General features: G+C 37.3%; 1 protein-coding gene across 4 annotated transcripts in view; it reads right to left on the bottom strand.

Annotated features, from left to right (window-relative positions):
* HECW2 (HECT, C2 and WW domain containing E3 ubiquitin protein ligase 2) overlaps positions 1 to 14,623 on the bottom strand; it is a 433,607-nt gene that overhangs the window by 147,498 nt on the left and 271,486 nt on the right. For all 4 annotated transcript variants that reach the window (XM_027865816.1, XM_027865818.1, XM_027865817.1 and 1 more), the window contains 2 exons: positions 14,474 to 14,568; positions 6,493 to 6,568 (listed from right to left, as the gene is read on the bottom strand). In XM_027865816.1, coding sequence (XP_027721617.1) covers positions 6,493 to 6,568; positions 14,474 to 14,568 — 171 coding nt within the window. The remainder of the gene's footprint in view (positions 1 to 6,492; positions 6,569 to 14,473; positions 14,569 to 14,623) is intronic.

Below are 14,623 nucleotides of genomic sequence, written 5' to 3'. Positions count from 1 at the left end.
TTAAGTAACATAATCCAGATCAGATTTCCTAGGATGGTCCCAAAAGCACATACATATAGACTTGCAATAGGGTGACCTTAGTGACTTACTGATCCTGAGCCAATCTTGGGGGTTGGAAAGTCTATAACAGGGATTCTTAATCTGGGATCTTTGAACTTAAAAAATATTTTGATTACTACATTTCAATAAAATTAGTTTCCTATGTGATCCTATGTATTTTAATAGCATCATACCCGGTTGTTCTAAGAAGAGGTACATTGGCTTCATTAGACTACCTAAAGGGGTCCATGACACAAAAAGGTTAAGAACCAATGGACTAGAGTTTCTCTAAGTAAGTCCAAGTCAGGAAGTGAGCAGATTCTGAATTCTATAAGGTCACCAAGGTCACACTGTTGCAAATACAGCTTTTTAAAAAAACCCTGTACTGTGATTTGGTAAGTGAGATGCTCTCTCTGCCAATAAAGATGGACACCTTCAGGTTTTACAGAGGTGTTCAGAGTGATGGGAGGGGATGTGACTTTTCCAGGGCCACGGAGTCAGTATGTGGAAGAGATGAAACCTGAACCCACTTCTTACTGACTTCAAAGCTGGTTAACTTTCTGCTAGCCCTGGAATTGGGCTTGTACACTTGCTTTACATAAGTCAAAAACATGCAGTGCTCCTATGGTCCAGAGATGCACAAGTATACACTTAAAATTGGCATATAGCAAGAAAGGCTAGTGCCATTCCCCCATTGCAGGGCAGCAGGGAAGGATTAGGATATGTCACAAAATGTTTAAAAAATTATCTGAAATGCCTCTAAGCCAAGGATGAAAACACTAAAGACAGGAAGAATCTTTGATCTGAAAAGGCATCCAAAGTGGTTAAAGGCAGATAAAGAACCAGCCAGATGCTTCAAAGGAGCTACTGTAATAACTCATTAGTATCATATTCCCCAATCCTGGCATTTCATGAACAGTGTGCTCATTACGAACGTCACATTAGCATTTTACTGTCTGTGTCATGATTCCATAGTATTTCAGTTGACTTTATTTGGCATAACATACCTTTGAGAGAAAAATGTGTTTTTTCCACATTTTTATATATGCGTTTCTTAATTATTATGCTCATTTAACTTATAGGATTGTAGATCCAGAGTTGTAAGAGATCTTAGAGATTGGCTAGTCTAACATCCTAATTTTACAGAAAAGAAAACTGAGGCCCAATGAAGTTATTTGCCCAAGGTCATAAATGTAGTGGCAAGGCTGGAATTCAAACTCAAGCCTTGTACTCTTTCCAGGTGGCAGAATCCATTTCTCTACATAGTGAATCCAAACAACCAGATTGATCAGCAGCAAATGAAGAGTGACATGGGTATAAATAGCGATATAAACCACCAAACCATATGGTTGATTTTGTTCCTTTTTGGTCCACACCTGGGATTCTATAGTGTAGAGTGTTCCTTCTCCCTATGCAGATTAGCACCTGCTCAATGACTTATAGTTTCCAAGGGCACTGAGAAATTAAGTGACTTGCCCAGGATCACACAGTCAGTATGCGTCAGAATTGAACTTCTTCCTGTCTCCAAGGCCAGCTCTCTGTACACTATCTTATGCTATGCTGCCCCAATCCCACCCCCATACCTAAGTGCTGCTCTGGGGCCCTTTGTTCACCCCATCTTTGATATGACTTCTCCTTTATCATTCAAATAACCAACACAGATGGGCCAGAGGATACTTTCAAATCAACACTGTTATTTTCAGAACAATAAAACCTTGGAAATGGGATTTTAAAAATTATCTAGTACTTCCAGTTCATTTTATAGATGAAAACATTAAAGGTTAGAGAAGTAAAATGATTTCCTCAAGATAAGATAATCAATTAAGAGTACCAGAATTTGAAGCCAGATCTTCTGATTCCAATTTCAGTGCTCTCTAAACTATAGTATAAAACTATTAACCAAAGAATGGTTTCAATATTCATTGTGAATTTTCATTTATTCATGCCCCACATTCAACCACAGAAACTTAACAATGGAACATTTATGATCACAGGCTTACTTCTATAGTTACTCACATGTTTTCCAGGATAAAAGTATTTATTTCCAGCATATAAATGTTAGAGCCATATTAACTTTATATAATAAAATACAGTACTTCTTACAATTTTTATCTACTAAGATTCTCACATATTTACTTATTATCTACAAATGTTTAACTCCAAGGTAGTTAGAGTAAGTTTGAAGGCAAGACAAGGCAAAAGTGTATTGTAATTTAATTTTAATTATTTGTTTTAAGGCAATAGCAAATTATTATTAATAATAATAGCTAACATTCATATATAGACTACTATATGCCAAGCACTGTGCTTGCTAAGCACTTTACAAGTATTTCTCTCATGTTAATAAGTACCTACTATGTGCTAAACACTATGCTAGGCACTAAGGATATCAAAATAAAAAAAAAACAGTCCTTGCCATCAAGGAGCTTACTTTACCCCAGGAGAAACAACCTATCCACATTTAAGTCCAAGTTAAATGTATATAACATCAAGATAACGGAATGGGTAGGGTGCAATAATAACTGAAGGGGTATCAAGAAAAGTCTCATGCAGCAAGCTTTAGAGTTTCTAAGACACAGAAGTGAGGAGGAAGAACAGGACAAACATGTGAAAATAAATGGATATGGTAGATGGCATGTGCTGTATGAAGAATAAAGAGACCAGTTTGGCTAGACTGTAGAATGTATGAAAAGAAAGACAGGAAACAAGCATTCATTAAGTGCCTACCATTAAGCTCTGTGTTCATGTTTTACAAACATCTCATTTTATTCGCACAACAACCCTGGGAGTTAGGTACTATTATTATTATTCCTATTTTACAAATGAGGAAACTGAGGCAGACAAGGATTAAGCGACTTGCCCAGGATCACAGAGCTGTTTCTATATACAATGTTCTCGTGGTTCTGCTCAATCCATTTGGTGTCAGTTCATATAAGTTTTCACAGGTTTTTCTGAAACTATCCCTTTTGTCATTTTTTTTTATGAGTTAACTCTTTTCAATGTAGTGCACGACCATATTAGCATTTTACTGCTCATTCATATTGAGCTTGTAGTCTTTTTAAATATCTGGATCTTTTTTGGAATTGCTGAGTATCCATGACTCCCCCATCTTAGATTTTTACCCAAATGTAAGACTTTCCATGTAACTCTATTGAATTTCATCTTATTAGAATCAACCTAATGTTCCAGCTTGGCAATATTCTTTTGGATCTTATACTCAAATTGTATTACATACTCAATGGTTTAGATGCCCTCTGCAATGACAGCAGTCACAACCATTAATACCTGATCATCCTGTGATACTCCTGTCCATGTCATACCTACCACAAGTTTGTGAAGAGGGTCAACCCAACACACTGGAGACCTTCCTACCTTTCCTGTAACATTATAAGGGTACCAGTGGAGAACCCTGGCCATCTTACTAGCATTGGTTGCCCTCACCACATGACCAATCCATCTTCTCTTCCTTTCATATATTTCTCTGATGAAATTTTATTTCTTTTTAAAAGTTTATTATTGATAATGATAATAATATCTACTGTTTATATAGCACCGTAAGGTTTGCAAAGTGTCGTATGTGTTATCTCATTTGGTCATCACAATAAACCTGTGAGGTGGGTATTATTAGTATCCCCATTTTAGAGATGAAGAGACTGAGATTGAGAGAGGTTAAATGACTTGCCAAGGGTCACACAGCTCCTTAGTGGCTGAGGCAGGAATCAAACTCAGGTCTTCTCAATACCAAGTCCAACACAATCCACTACGCCTTGCTGCTTTTTTTTTCTGTTTCATAACTCTATTTCTGGTTATATGTTGTTTCTCCATCATATTCTCCATGTACTAGTCATTTTGGTACTTTGGAAAGTGCTGTTTTTCAACTCATGCTGAATATTATAAACAATTTAATTAGAGAAAAAAAAATGGACCTGTATTTTGGAGCTTATTTCCTATTTTTAGTAAAATGGCCTAGAATCCTTAGGTTCCAGATGGTCATTCCCCAGGGATGAGTTAATAATGATTCAATATAAAAATTCTACATTTGCATCTGCATTTTTATGATCCATGAAACAAATATGTAAGTTAATACGGTTACCTGGCCAAAGTAGCATTTTTATTGTCTTCCAGCAATAACCAACAACAATTTAAAACTAAAAAACATATAATGTAAGGGGTAGTTAGGTGACACAGTGGATAGAGCAATGGCCCTGGAGTCAGGAGGACCTGAGTTCAAAACTAGCCTCAGACACATAACACTCACTAGTTATGTGACTCTGGGCAAGTCACTTAACCCCAACTGCCTCCAACCACCCCCCCCAAAATATGATGTGCTCAAAGCTTGTACTTTGTTGGGTGTCCAGTATTAGGTAACACTCTTATGGGCACCAGGTCTCAAATTTCTCTGTTTACGAATAAACATCTTGTAGAAAGAGTAAGAGGACCAGGAAAAAAAGATAAGGAAGCTAAAATTATAGTGATCTATGTAGTTCAGGATCAGGCTAACCTAATCTGGACAGAACATCCCTAGTCCAAGTTATACTAGAAGTTTATACATGTGAAGGCAATTCATTTCTCAAAACTTCCTCAGGACTATTGGGGTGAGGGGAGCAGGTCAAAGAGAGGGAAAAATAATAACTGCTTAATAGTAATATACTGTGGGAGAAACCTCAGGCTCTGTTCATAACTACCACTTTGCTTGTTTTCTGGGTAAAAAGGAGAGAAGAAAGGCACAGGTCTTGTGTTTCCCCAACAATACTTTTGGAACTTAAGGACCTCTGAAATCAGAATGATCAACCAATTTCCTTGTTCTTAGCCAGTAAATCTGGGCTTCCCGGAATAAGACCAAGAAACTCTGGAATCATGAGAGAAACCAAGTTACACAATGGCTTTCCTATTAAACAGTTTCACATTAAAGGAAGGTAAGGGAGGAAAAAACAAACTCAGAAGATTATGCACCACCAATGAATTCATATATATCTTCTGTATATGTGCCGTAAGTAATGGAGACATATTAGTAATAGAAATATAATAGGATTTAGACCTTGAAAGTACCTTAAAGATCATTAATGCAGCCCCCTAATAGTATAGAAGAAATTGAAGCCTACAGAGGGAACAGGATTTTGCCAAAGTCTTAGGGGTAGTAGCAGAGGTGGTGATTCAAACTCAAGTCCCTCTGACTTCACATCTACTGTCCTCATTATTAAAAGATGTTGCTTTTAAGTGCTTTCATTTTTGTCTTCTTATCACTGAAAACTCTAACATTGTTCCACACGTTAATAACTCTATTGGCAGAGTGTTGACGCACATTCATGGTCCAGACTAGCATGTCTGAGGCTAGTGGATTGCCTGAGCTCAGGAATTCTGAGCTTCAGTGAAGTTAAAATGGATCAGGTATCTGCATTAAGTCTGGCACCAATACAGTACGCCCCTGGGAACAGAGGGTCACCAGACTGCCTAAGGAGAGGTGAACTAGCCCAGGGCAGAAAAACAGGGTTTGTCAGTCAGCAGAAGGATCGGAGCCTTGAGTGTCTACATTTCCAGCCTGTGTCCGATAGGGAAAGCCAGTCTCAAAAAAAATGTTTACACACACACGCATATACATGCATATGTATATATGTGGGCACGTACATGTGAATTGTGTCTGGTCTTTCAAGAACTAGCATAATTTTTCCCTGTTTGGCTAATATAATCTATTCTTTTTTTCACCTGAAAAGCTGAAAAATTCTATGACTATCAAATGTGTCACTTGGGAAGAAAAGCAAATGGATGTGATTTAAGCCTCAGAAACACAACACCTCCATGAGAACAAGAACAGAGAGTTTTATAGTGACAGACAGCTGTTGGGCTTTATTTTACACAAATTCCTTATTTCACAGATGTTGGCCAAAAAAAGCTCATCAAAAAGAAAGAAAGAGAGAAAGAAAGCTGGCTTTTCTGAGAGTTTGCTTGATTTTGTCATTCGGGACATTTCTCTTAGTTCTATGGCAAATACACAACTCATTACACCTTTCTTAATAACAGAACATTTCAGCTATTTTCCAACCTATTATGGATATTCTCCCATTGCCGTCAGAGAATATTTCTTTTTCTTGTGCCCATACAATCTATTTTCCTTCCTTGAATACAAATAGATAAGTATAGGTTATTTTCAACATGTAACAGAATTCTAATTAGATTGTCACACACTGCATTCTAGTTTATTCTTTTTGTATGTCTGAGTTTTTAAATGAGAAGCTTAAAGAAGTAACTTCTACAATAGCAAGCATTAGCTAACTTGCCTGGTAGTTAAATTACTATTGAGTTTTATAAATAATCAACTTATAACTCAATGAGAAATGCTTCTAGAAAACCTAAAGATATAAGAAATCTGACGTGTATGTGTGTAGGTGGGGGGGCAGCATGTATCTGTGTCTTTACAACATATAAATAATTTATAAGGCTGTAAAAATCACTTACCTGACAAGGTAAAACTGACTAATTTCCGACAATGTTGATTTCCTGAAGCACCTCCTTCCATGCCTTCTGCCCCCATCTAAAGAGAAAACCATTGAATGCATCAGAGATGATGTCACAGCAGCAGCAGTGATTCTATCTCCCAACCTGCTTTGGAGGATCAGTTACATAGGTAGCATGATCAATGCTGATTTACAAACACTGAATAAACCAACAATTCTTGTCTTTCCCAAGCATGGATAGTTTCACAAAGGCAGCATTAGGGAATAGAGAGCAAACTTTGCAAGCTTTATTAGGATTGGACAAAGTTATGCTCCTAAGCCTCAATAATAATGATAATAATAATAATAGTTAACATTTATATAGTACTTACTATGTGCCAGGTACTGTGCTGAGCACTTTACAATTATTATCTCATTTGATCCTCACAACAATCCTGGGAGGTAGGTGGTATTACTATCCCCATTTCCCAGTTGAGGAAAATGAGGTAGATAGATGTTAAGTAACTTGTTTAGAGTCACACAGCTAGGAAATATCTGAGACCAGATTTGAACTCGGGTCTTCCTGACTCCAGGCCTGAGGTTCTATCCACTGCACCATCCAGCTATCTCCAACACAGCTGGACACCTCTAGAGTAAAGAGGCTAGAGATATACCCATTTTATGAACACAAATCAGCTTCCTCAAAGTCCTGGTTTTTCAGTTGTTTTGTGAGATAAGCATCAAAGATCTTTAGTACATATAAATACATTAGTCTATTACACCAAATAGACTTACTGGGGAAAGCTAAAATCGCCATTGCCAAATATTGCTGAGCACCCACTCTGTGCTGCTATTCCCCTCATTGAAAGCAGGGAGACATTCAGTGGTATACTTGAGCCAGCTGAACCGGCTTCTGAGAGCTGACTGTTAAATTTTCACTGTGAGCATTTACACTTTGGAAATTGGCTACAAATCAGGGTTTGATTTATTGTTTTGTTGATTGCCTAAACTTAAGAAAGTGATGGAAAAAATGTTAAGAATGCAGATTAAACCTAAAAGTGTTTTGTGTATAATTCCTTCCTCCATCCCCCCCTCACAGAACTGGTTGTTAAACATCTACCAGCACACCTCTGATCCCAATTTCCTTAAAAATAGTAGCTTGAGCAGGCTGTTCCTACTGTTAATATTAACTTACATTTGGCCATCTGCTCTTTACTTGTTATAAAGTATTTTCATATCAAAAACGATACCAGCAGCTGACTTTTATATAGCGCCTTATGGTTTGCAAAGCATTTTAAATGCATGATTTCATTTGATGAAATGAGATTCTAATAATAATAATAATAATAATAATAATATCTGACATTTATACAGTGCTTTTCAGGTGTGCATGGTGTTTTACACATATCTCACCTGATCTTCAGAAAAAGCCTATGTGGTACATACTGTTATTATCTCCATTTTACAGACGAGGAATCTGGAACTCACAAAGGTTAAATGCTAAAATCTGCTCCATGGTAGAGGTCTGATGCAAATCCAGGTCTTCCCTACTCCAAAGCCAGACTCTATCCATTCTACCACATGGCCTCTCTAGCCATTAGATCATAAGCTCTTTGAAGTTAGGGATTGTCTTATGCTTCTTTTTGTATCCCCTGCACTTAGCACAGTGCCTGGCACACAGTTGCACTTAATAAATGTTTACTGATTGATTGATTGGTTAGTACACAGATCAGACAAAACCAAGTAATCTTGGAGTGCAAGGGATCTCAGAGGTATAACCTTCACCTAACATGAATCTTCTCTTTAACTTACCAGGCAGGGTGGTTGTCCAGCTTTTGTTGGAAGAGAAATACACTTCTACAAGTAGCCTTTTCTGCTTCCGGATAGCTCTGATTGTTAGTGTGACTTTTTTCCTTAAAACTTCCTCTCTTCAATTTTTACCTATTGATTCTAGTTCTGTCTGGCTAACCCCTTGTTCCTCTGGGGTCAGATGGAACAAGTCTAATATTGCCTTCCATGTAATAGCCCTTTGAATACATTAAGACACCTATTATATCCTCTCTCCAAGGCTTTTTTCCTCTAGTTTAAACATCATTAGTCTCTCATATGCCATATTCTCATAGGCCCTTCTTTACTTGTGGCCATCCCATAGACATTCTCCTTTTTGCCCTTAATTTGCTTCAATTCTCTAGCACACTACAAAAAAAGCACCAATAGGAGTAGGTTTAAGCTTGGGGTAAGGAAAAATTTCCCAACAGTGAGAGCTATCCAGAAGAGAAAAGGAAGGCTTCCTCAGAAAGTAGTGGGTTATCCTTCACTGGAGGTCTTCAAGTGATGGCTAACATTGTTAAGAGGATTCCTCTTCAGGTACAGGTTGAATTAGATGACCTTTGTGGTCCCTTCAAATTCTGTGGTTCTATGAAATATCCCCTAATGACAATCTCCACACAGGACCAATTATCCTACACAGTGCTAATTGGAAGCAATACTTGCAAAATTCATGGCTCAACTTTACTCTCCAAGAGGAAAAGTTGTGAAAGACCTCTCCAAAGTTGAAGAGATGGATATCAGTGGGAACCAACATCTGTACACAATATTTAGGGGAATTTGTCTTTTGTTTGAATAAATTCAGTCTACAGATTAATTCCAGCATAACACGTCAACCAAGGAGAGAAACAATAAGTCACAATGATGGTAGGATTCATCAGCTCCCAAACTCAAAGGATTTCCTGCTCTGCGTATCTGAAATGTTTTCATCATTGAGTGCTCTGATGAATTACAGTGATGTAAAGACATCAATGACAGAGTGGCCTTGACACACCCCAAAAGGGATATGAGAGAGAGGAAACCAATACTGTTAACACTGGGGCTCATTTCCTTCTCTGTCGTGTTTCTCTGCTGATTCCTCAACAGCTTTCTCAATCACTTCTTCCAAGAACATTATTGAGATCTGGTTGTGAAACAACAGTTGTACCACATGGTGTGTGTAAGGTTGAAGCTTGCTTATATCTATGGGAACCCTAAATTTTTAGAGATAGCTGATCAAGATGTTAAAAATAAATTACTTCTATGACCACATATTCCATGTAGCATACTACAGACTCCTCACAGCTCTGCTATTCATACTTTTCCCTTCTGGAGGTACCTAGACACCTATATGGGGGTTTTAGGAGGAAAAAAGTAGCTCCTAAAGGTTTCATACCTTCTCTCCTTCCCCCTTTCCAAAAATTCTCTTGGGCCTTTGGGATTTGGGGGCCGAAGAGAGGAATGGCTGCCCAGGTTTCAAATCTTTTAGGAAATATTATTGGCCTCAATTTCCTCCTTTGTAAGATGATGGAATCTATAACTTTTAAAGACATTTCCAGTTCTATGATCCTATGAACTAGACAGAGACAGACAGAGAGAGGGAAGAAGAGGGAGAGGAAAAGAGAAGAGGGGAGAGGGAGAGGGAAGGGGGAAAAGAAAGAGGAGAGGGAGGAAAGAGGGGAGAGAGAGGGAGGAAAGAGGGGAGAGAGAGGGAGGGTAAGGGAGAAAGGGAGAGAGGGAGAGGGGGGAGGGAGGGAGAGAGGGAGAGAGGGAGCTCTATATAACCTTCATCAGAACACATTAATCACCCAAATTCATTATCTGATCTATGATCTGAAATGTTCTACATTTTGATTCTAAGTACTATTGTACTGGAGGACTTCTAAACACGGAAATGTAGTGATGGTCTTCATAGCATGTTTGAAGCAGATTAATTACCTCAAAGTTATCCACAGATTGTGACAGAGTGAACTTAATGCAAAATCAATAGAACCAATACAACACTTTTCTTTAGATTGGGAAAATCTGATGCCTTTAGTGACATTTGGAGACTTCAATTACTCCAGACCAAGAAAAGAGAAGCTGGAAAGATTCTAATTAGGTTTGGAAGCTATCAGGTAATTTAAAGAGGTTGCCCTAATTTTTGACTGCATTTATTTTTAGTATTAACTAGAATAAAGGTTATTTCAAAATGTTTACTAACGTGAAGCTTTATTTTGTAGTTAGCAATATCTTAAATTCTTTCTACCATTTACCAAAGCTAACTAAAAACAAACAAAACAAGGGAGTTTTATACCACGTCTATCATGCATAAGAAAGTACTCAGATATAGTGGTGGAGAGTTTTTCAATTCAAGCTTCTCAATAATTATTCATTCTAGAAAAATAAATTTATATTTTCCACAGAGAGTTGCATTTTTTTTTCTCATTTCAGTTATGGAACTTATGCTCTGGGGCATGGTTGCCTTTACTGATGAATGTTCCATGTGGTCTACTGTACCTAGGCTGGCTCCAGCCATGTTTCATTTTACTCCCACCATCTTCCTGTGACCTGCCTTGCCACCGCATTCATATCTTCTGCCATTCTTTCATAATTTTTCCCTACCTTTCCAGTTCTAGAATCTTAATCAAATCAATACTGACATTGCTACTATAAAGTATATGTCAATATGCTTCCTTTATGGTACTTCCTCCTCCCCATTCCTATATTTTCTAAACCAAAAAAACCCTCTCTAGTCACTACTACCTTACATAACAAGGTAGCTAAGAGGTATAATTGAGAATAATGGACTCACAGTCAAGAAGAGCTGAGTGAAAATCCTACTCCAGAGACTTATTAGCTGTGTGACTCTGGGCAAGTCACTTAACTTCTCTCAGCCTCAGATTCCTAATCTGTAAAATTGGAATAAAAGCTCCTCCCTTTACAGGGTCATTGTGAGGATCAAATGAGATCACATATGTAAAAGCACTTTGCAAGTGTTCAAGTGATATACATGTTCAGTTGTTTCAGTCATGTCCAAAAGTCATGACTCTTGGTGACCCGATTTGGGGTTTTCTTGGCAAAGCTACTAGAGTGGTTTGCCATTTCCTTTTCCAGCTCATTTTACAAATGAGAAAATTGAGTGAAACAGGGGTAAGTGACTTGCCAAGGGTCACACTGTAAGTATTTGCAACCATATTTGTACTCAGGAAGTTGAGTCTTCTGATGTCAGGCCCGCCACTCTTTCCACTGCATCACCTAGCTATCACCAAGTGATACATAAATTATCTCCCCCTATTAGAATATAAGTTCCTTGAGGTCAGGAATTGTCCTCCCTTTTGCATTTCTATCCCCAATGCCAAGCATAGTGCTTAACACATAGCGCTTAATAAATGATTTCAATTAATTCTTTCTTCAAGGATGATTGTTACTGAAGACACCCTGGTTAGCTCAAAGTTCTCAATTACACTCACTTTTTAACATTCCAAAGTCAAATTATGTCAGTCCTTACTGATAGTTGTTAAATGTTAAAGTATATGAAAATACTCGAGATTGGCACAGTGTGTGTCTGAGACTAAATGACTAGATTAATGATACTTGGATAGTTTCCAAAGCTCCATAAAAATGTAGACATGAGTAATGAAAACTAGCAAATAACTAAAAATATCTAAGAAAATAGCAAGTACAAGGGATGCTAAGCTATAACTAACTGCTCATTCAGGAATTGATTATACACTTCAATGATTATCAAGTCCTATTCTTGCAGTCATAGAATATTAGAACTGGAAAGGACCTCAGAAGTCATCCAGTCCATTCTCTTTTTGCAGATAAGAAACTGACCCTCAGAGAGGTCAAAAGACTTTCGCAGTCACTCAGCTCTTCAGGAGGAGAGAGAGAAATAGAACCCAGGTCTCCTGAGTTGTTATTTGCATCTAACTGAATTCTCTGTCCTCTTATTTCTCCTGGCTGCTGCCCAACTATTGACTCTTGTATGACTGTTTAGCTGGAGGTTTGGATTGATTATCCAGTTTTTGGTAATTTACCTGCCTAGATGCTTTGTCTTCAGGACTGGATAACCATTTCTTCAAAGAGCTAGAGAGAAGAAAGAGATTGCTTGGCCACACTGGAGCCTCGGAAAGAGCCCAGGTGACATCAAACCAGGAATGTCAAGGAAAATACAACCCTCAACTTCTTTCATGTTGATCTGAATTTTTTTTCCCTCTTTGCCCAGATCCTAAAGCATTAGCCAGTTTCTAAAGTGAGGAAGAAATTGAGGGTGACCTCTTCAGAACCATCACCAGAGAGCATCTGTGTACCAACTCAAACTGCCAACACCTTTAATCCTTGTCAGTCAGGTGACAGAAATGTTTCATGATGGTTTCTACAGCTAATAAAACTGGAAAAAAAATAATTTGATGGTTTCTACAGTTAATAAAACTGAAAAAAAATTAATTTCCCTTCTATACTAGATAGTATAGAAGAAGAAGAAGCCCTTTTCCCATTTCTTTCTTGTGAACTTCTGAATTTAAAAAGAGGAGACAAAATACCAAAAACTAAAATATTTTGTTTTTATTATAAAAGGGATATGGGACATTTCACCAAAACTTTATAGAAGCAAGTATACTTTTCCCCCTTTTAAATCAATTTCATCTTTACATGGTAAGGCAACATAGCAGAGTTGAAGATTGGATTTGGAGTCAGAAAGACCTGGGTTCACATCCTGATTCAGATAATTAATTAGATGTATGACCTTGGGCAAGTCACTTATCTTTGTAATTCAGTTTCTCAATTTGTAAAATAAGGAGGCTATACTCGATGGCCCAAGTTCTCTTCCAGTTCTAAATCTATGATCCTTTGGGCATAATAATACTGCTGAGGTAAGAGGCAGGAGATAGCTTGTATTAGGGCTAGTCCCTCAAGCTGATTTTCAAGAGACACCTTCAAATATGGAGAGATTTCTTTCTGAACCTAGGCTGGGACAGTCTAATCCTCTGAAGATACACTGATTAGTACACAGATTCTTCTCCACAAAGAGCCTAAAAAAATCACACACGATTGTCGATATCTTAGTCCAGGAGAGTCAATATTTTTCACTCTTTTGTAATGACTAGATTTTCTAAAACTTTGCACAACAAAAGTTGAACTTCATTTCATTCAATAAGTATATTGATTTGATGCCCATCAATTAGGGAATGGCTGAACAAATTGTGGTATATGATTGTGATGGAATACTACTGTGCTATAAGAAATGATAAGCTCGATGATCTTAGAAAAGCATGGATAGACTTGCATGAAATAATGAAGAGCAAAATGAGCAGAAACAAGAGAATGTTGTATATGGTAACAGCAATATTGTTTTAAGAACAATTTTGAGTGACTAAGTCATTTTGACTTTCATAAATATGCAAATTAACTAAAAAGAACATATGAAGGAAGATGCTATCTACATCCAGGGAAAGAACTAATGAACAGAAGTAAGTATAGAACAGTTTTACATATCCATACATATTTGTGTCTAATGGTAGCCATCTCTAGGGTGGGAGGGGAGGAAGGAAGAAAAAAGTTAAGAAAAGAAAATTACATGATAACTTTATTACATTTTTAAAAAGAATAGCAAACTGTATATAATAGATTTGCAGTTTCACATACAATCATCTTTTTTCCTATTCTACTATGTTATGGAATTGATTGTTTTATTTCTTAAGTTCAGAATAAAATAAATAAAATTTTTAAAAATAAAAAAATAAGTGTACTGAAAAGTTGTATGTAAATACCATGTTTTGTAATGGCATTTTGCTGTTAGCTTATGTTATAATGTTAGAGATACCTTACCTTTGTTCTCCCTTCTTAATTAGTAGTGGCACAAACCACTCTGATTTCCTTGACTGAGAAAGCACTTAGTAGTGTGTAATATGACACTTAAATTCACTGGAGGGCTTCCATTTAAAGGCATCCTACAGTTAATCAGTTTATAAAACTAAGAACTTTTTGTAATGAGAAGAATCACTCTCATTCCTCCTTTTTACTCCTTCAAGAATTTGTTTATTTAAACTGGGGCAATGGCTATGGTTTGTTGTGCTTTCAGCATGGAGGCTCTCCATGTCACACGCACATTACCTGTTCTGTTGTGCACCATTAAGTATGGCAATGTTTCTTTAACAGCAATGGTCACGATGCCTGGCCATGCCTATATCATGGGATATGCGAACTGCACTTACCATCACAGCAGGATTTTTCACAGTAATACATGGGGTAGTAGCTCTCAGGGCTCCACTAATGCCATGGTAGTATTTAAAACATATTTTTATTTCCGCTGTAAAACAAAACAAGAACATAATAAATCACCTAAATAAATAGTAGCATCAAAT

The sequence above is a fragment of the Vombatus ursinus genome, unplaced genomic scaffold (genome assembly GCF_900497805.2).
Source record: "Vombatus ursinus unplaced genomic scaffold, bare-nosed wombat genome assembly UNPS02014779.1, whole genome shotgun sequence".
NCBI lineage: Eukaryota > Metazoa > Chordata > Mammalia > Diprotodontia > Vombatidae > Vombatus > Vombatus ursinus.
This window is presented reverse-complemented; position numbering and strand designations above follow the sequence as displayed.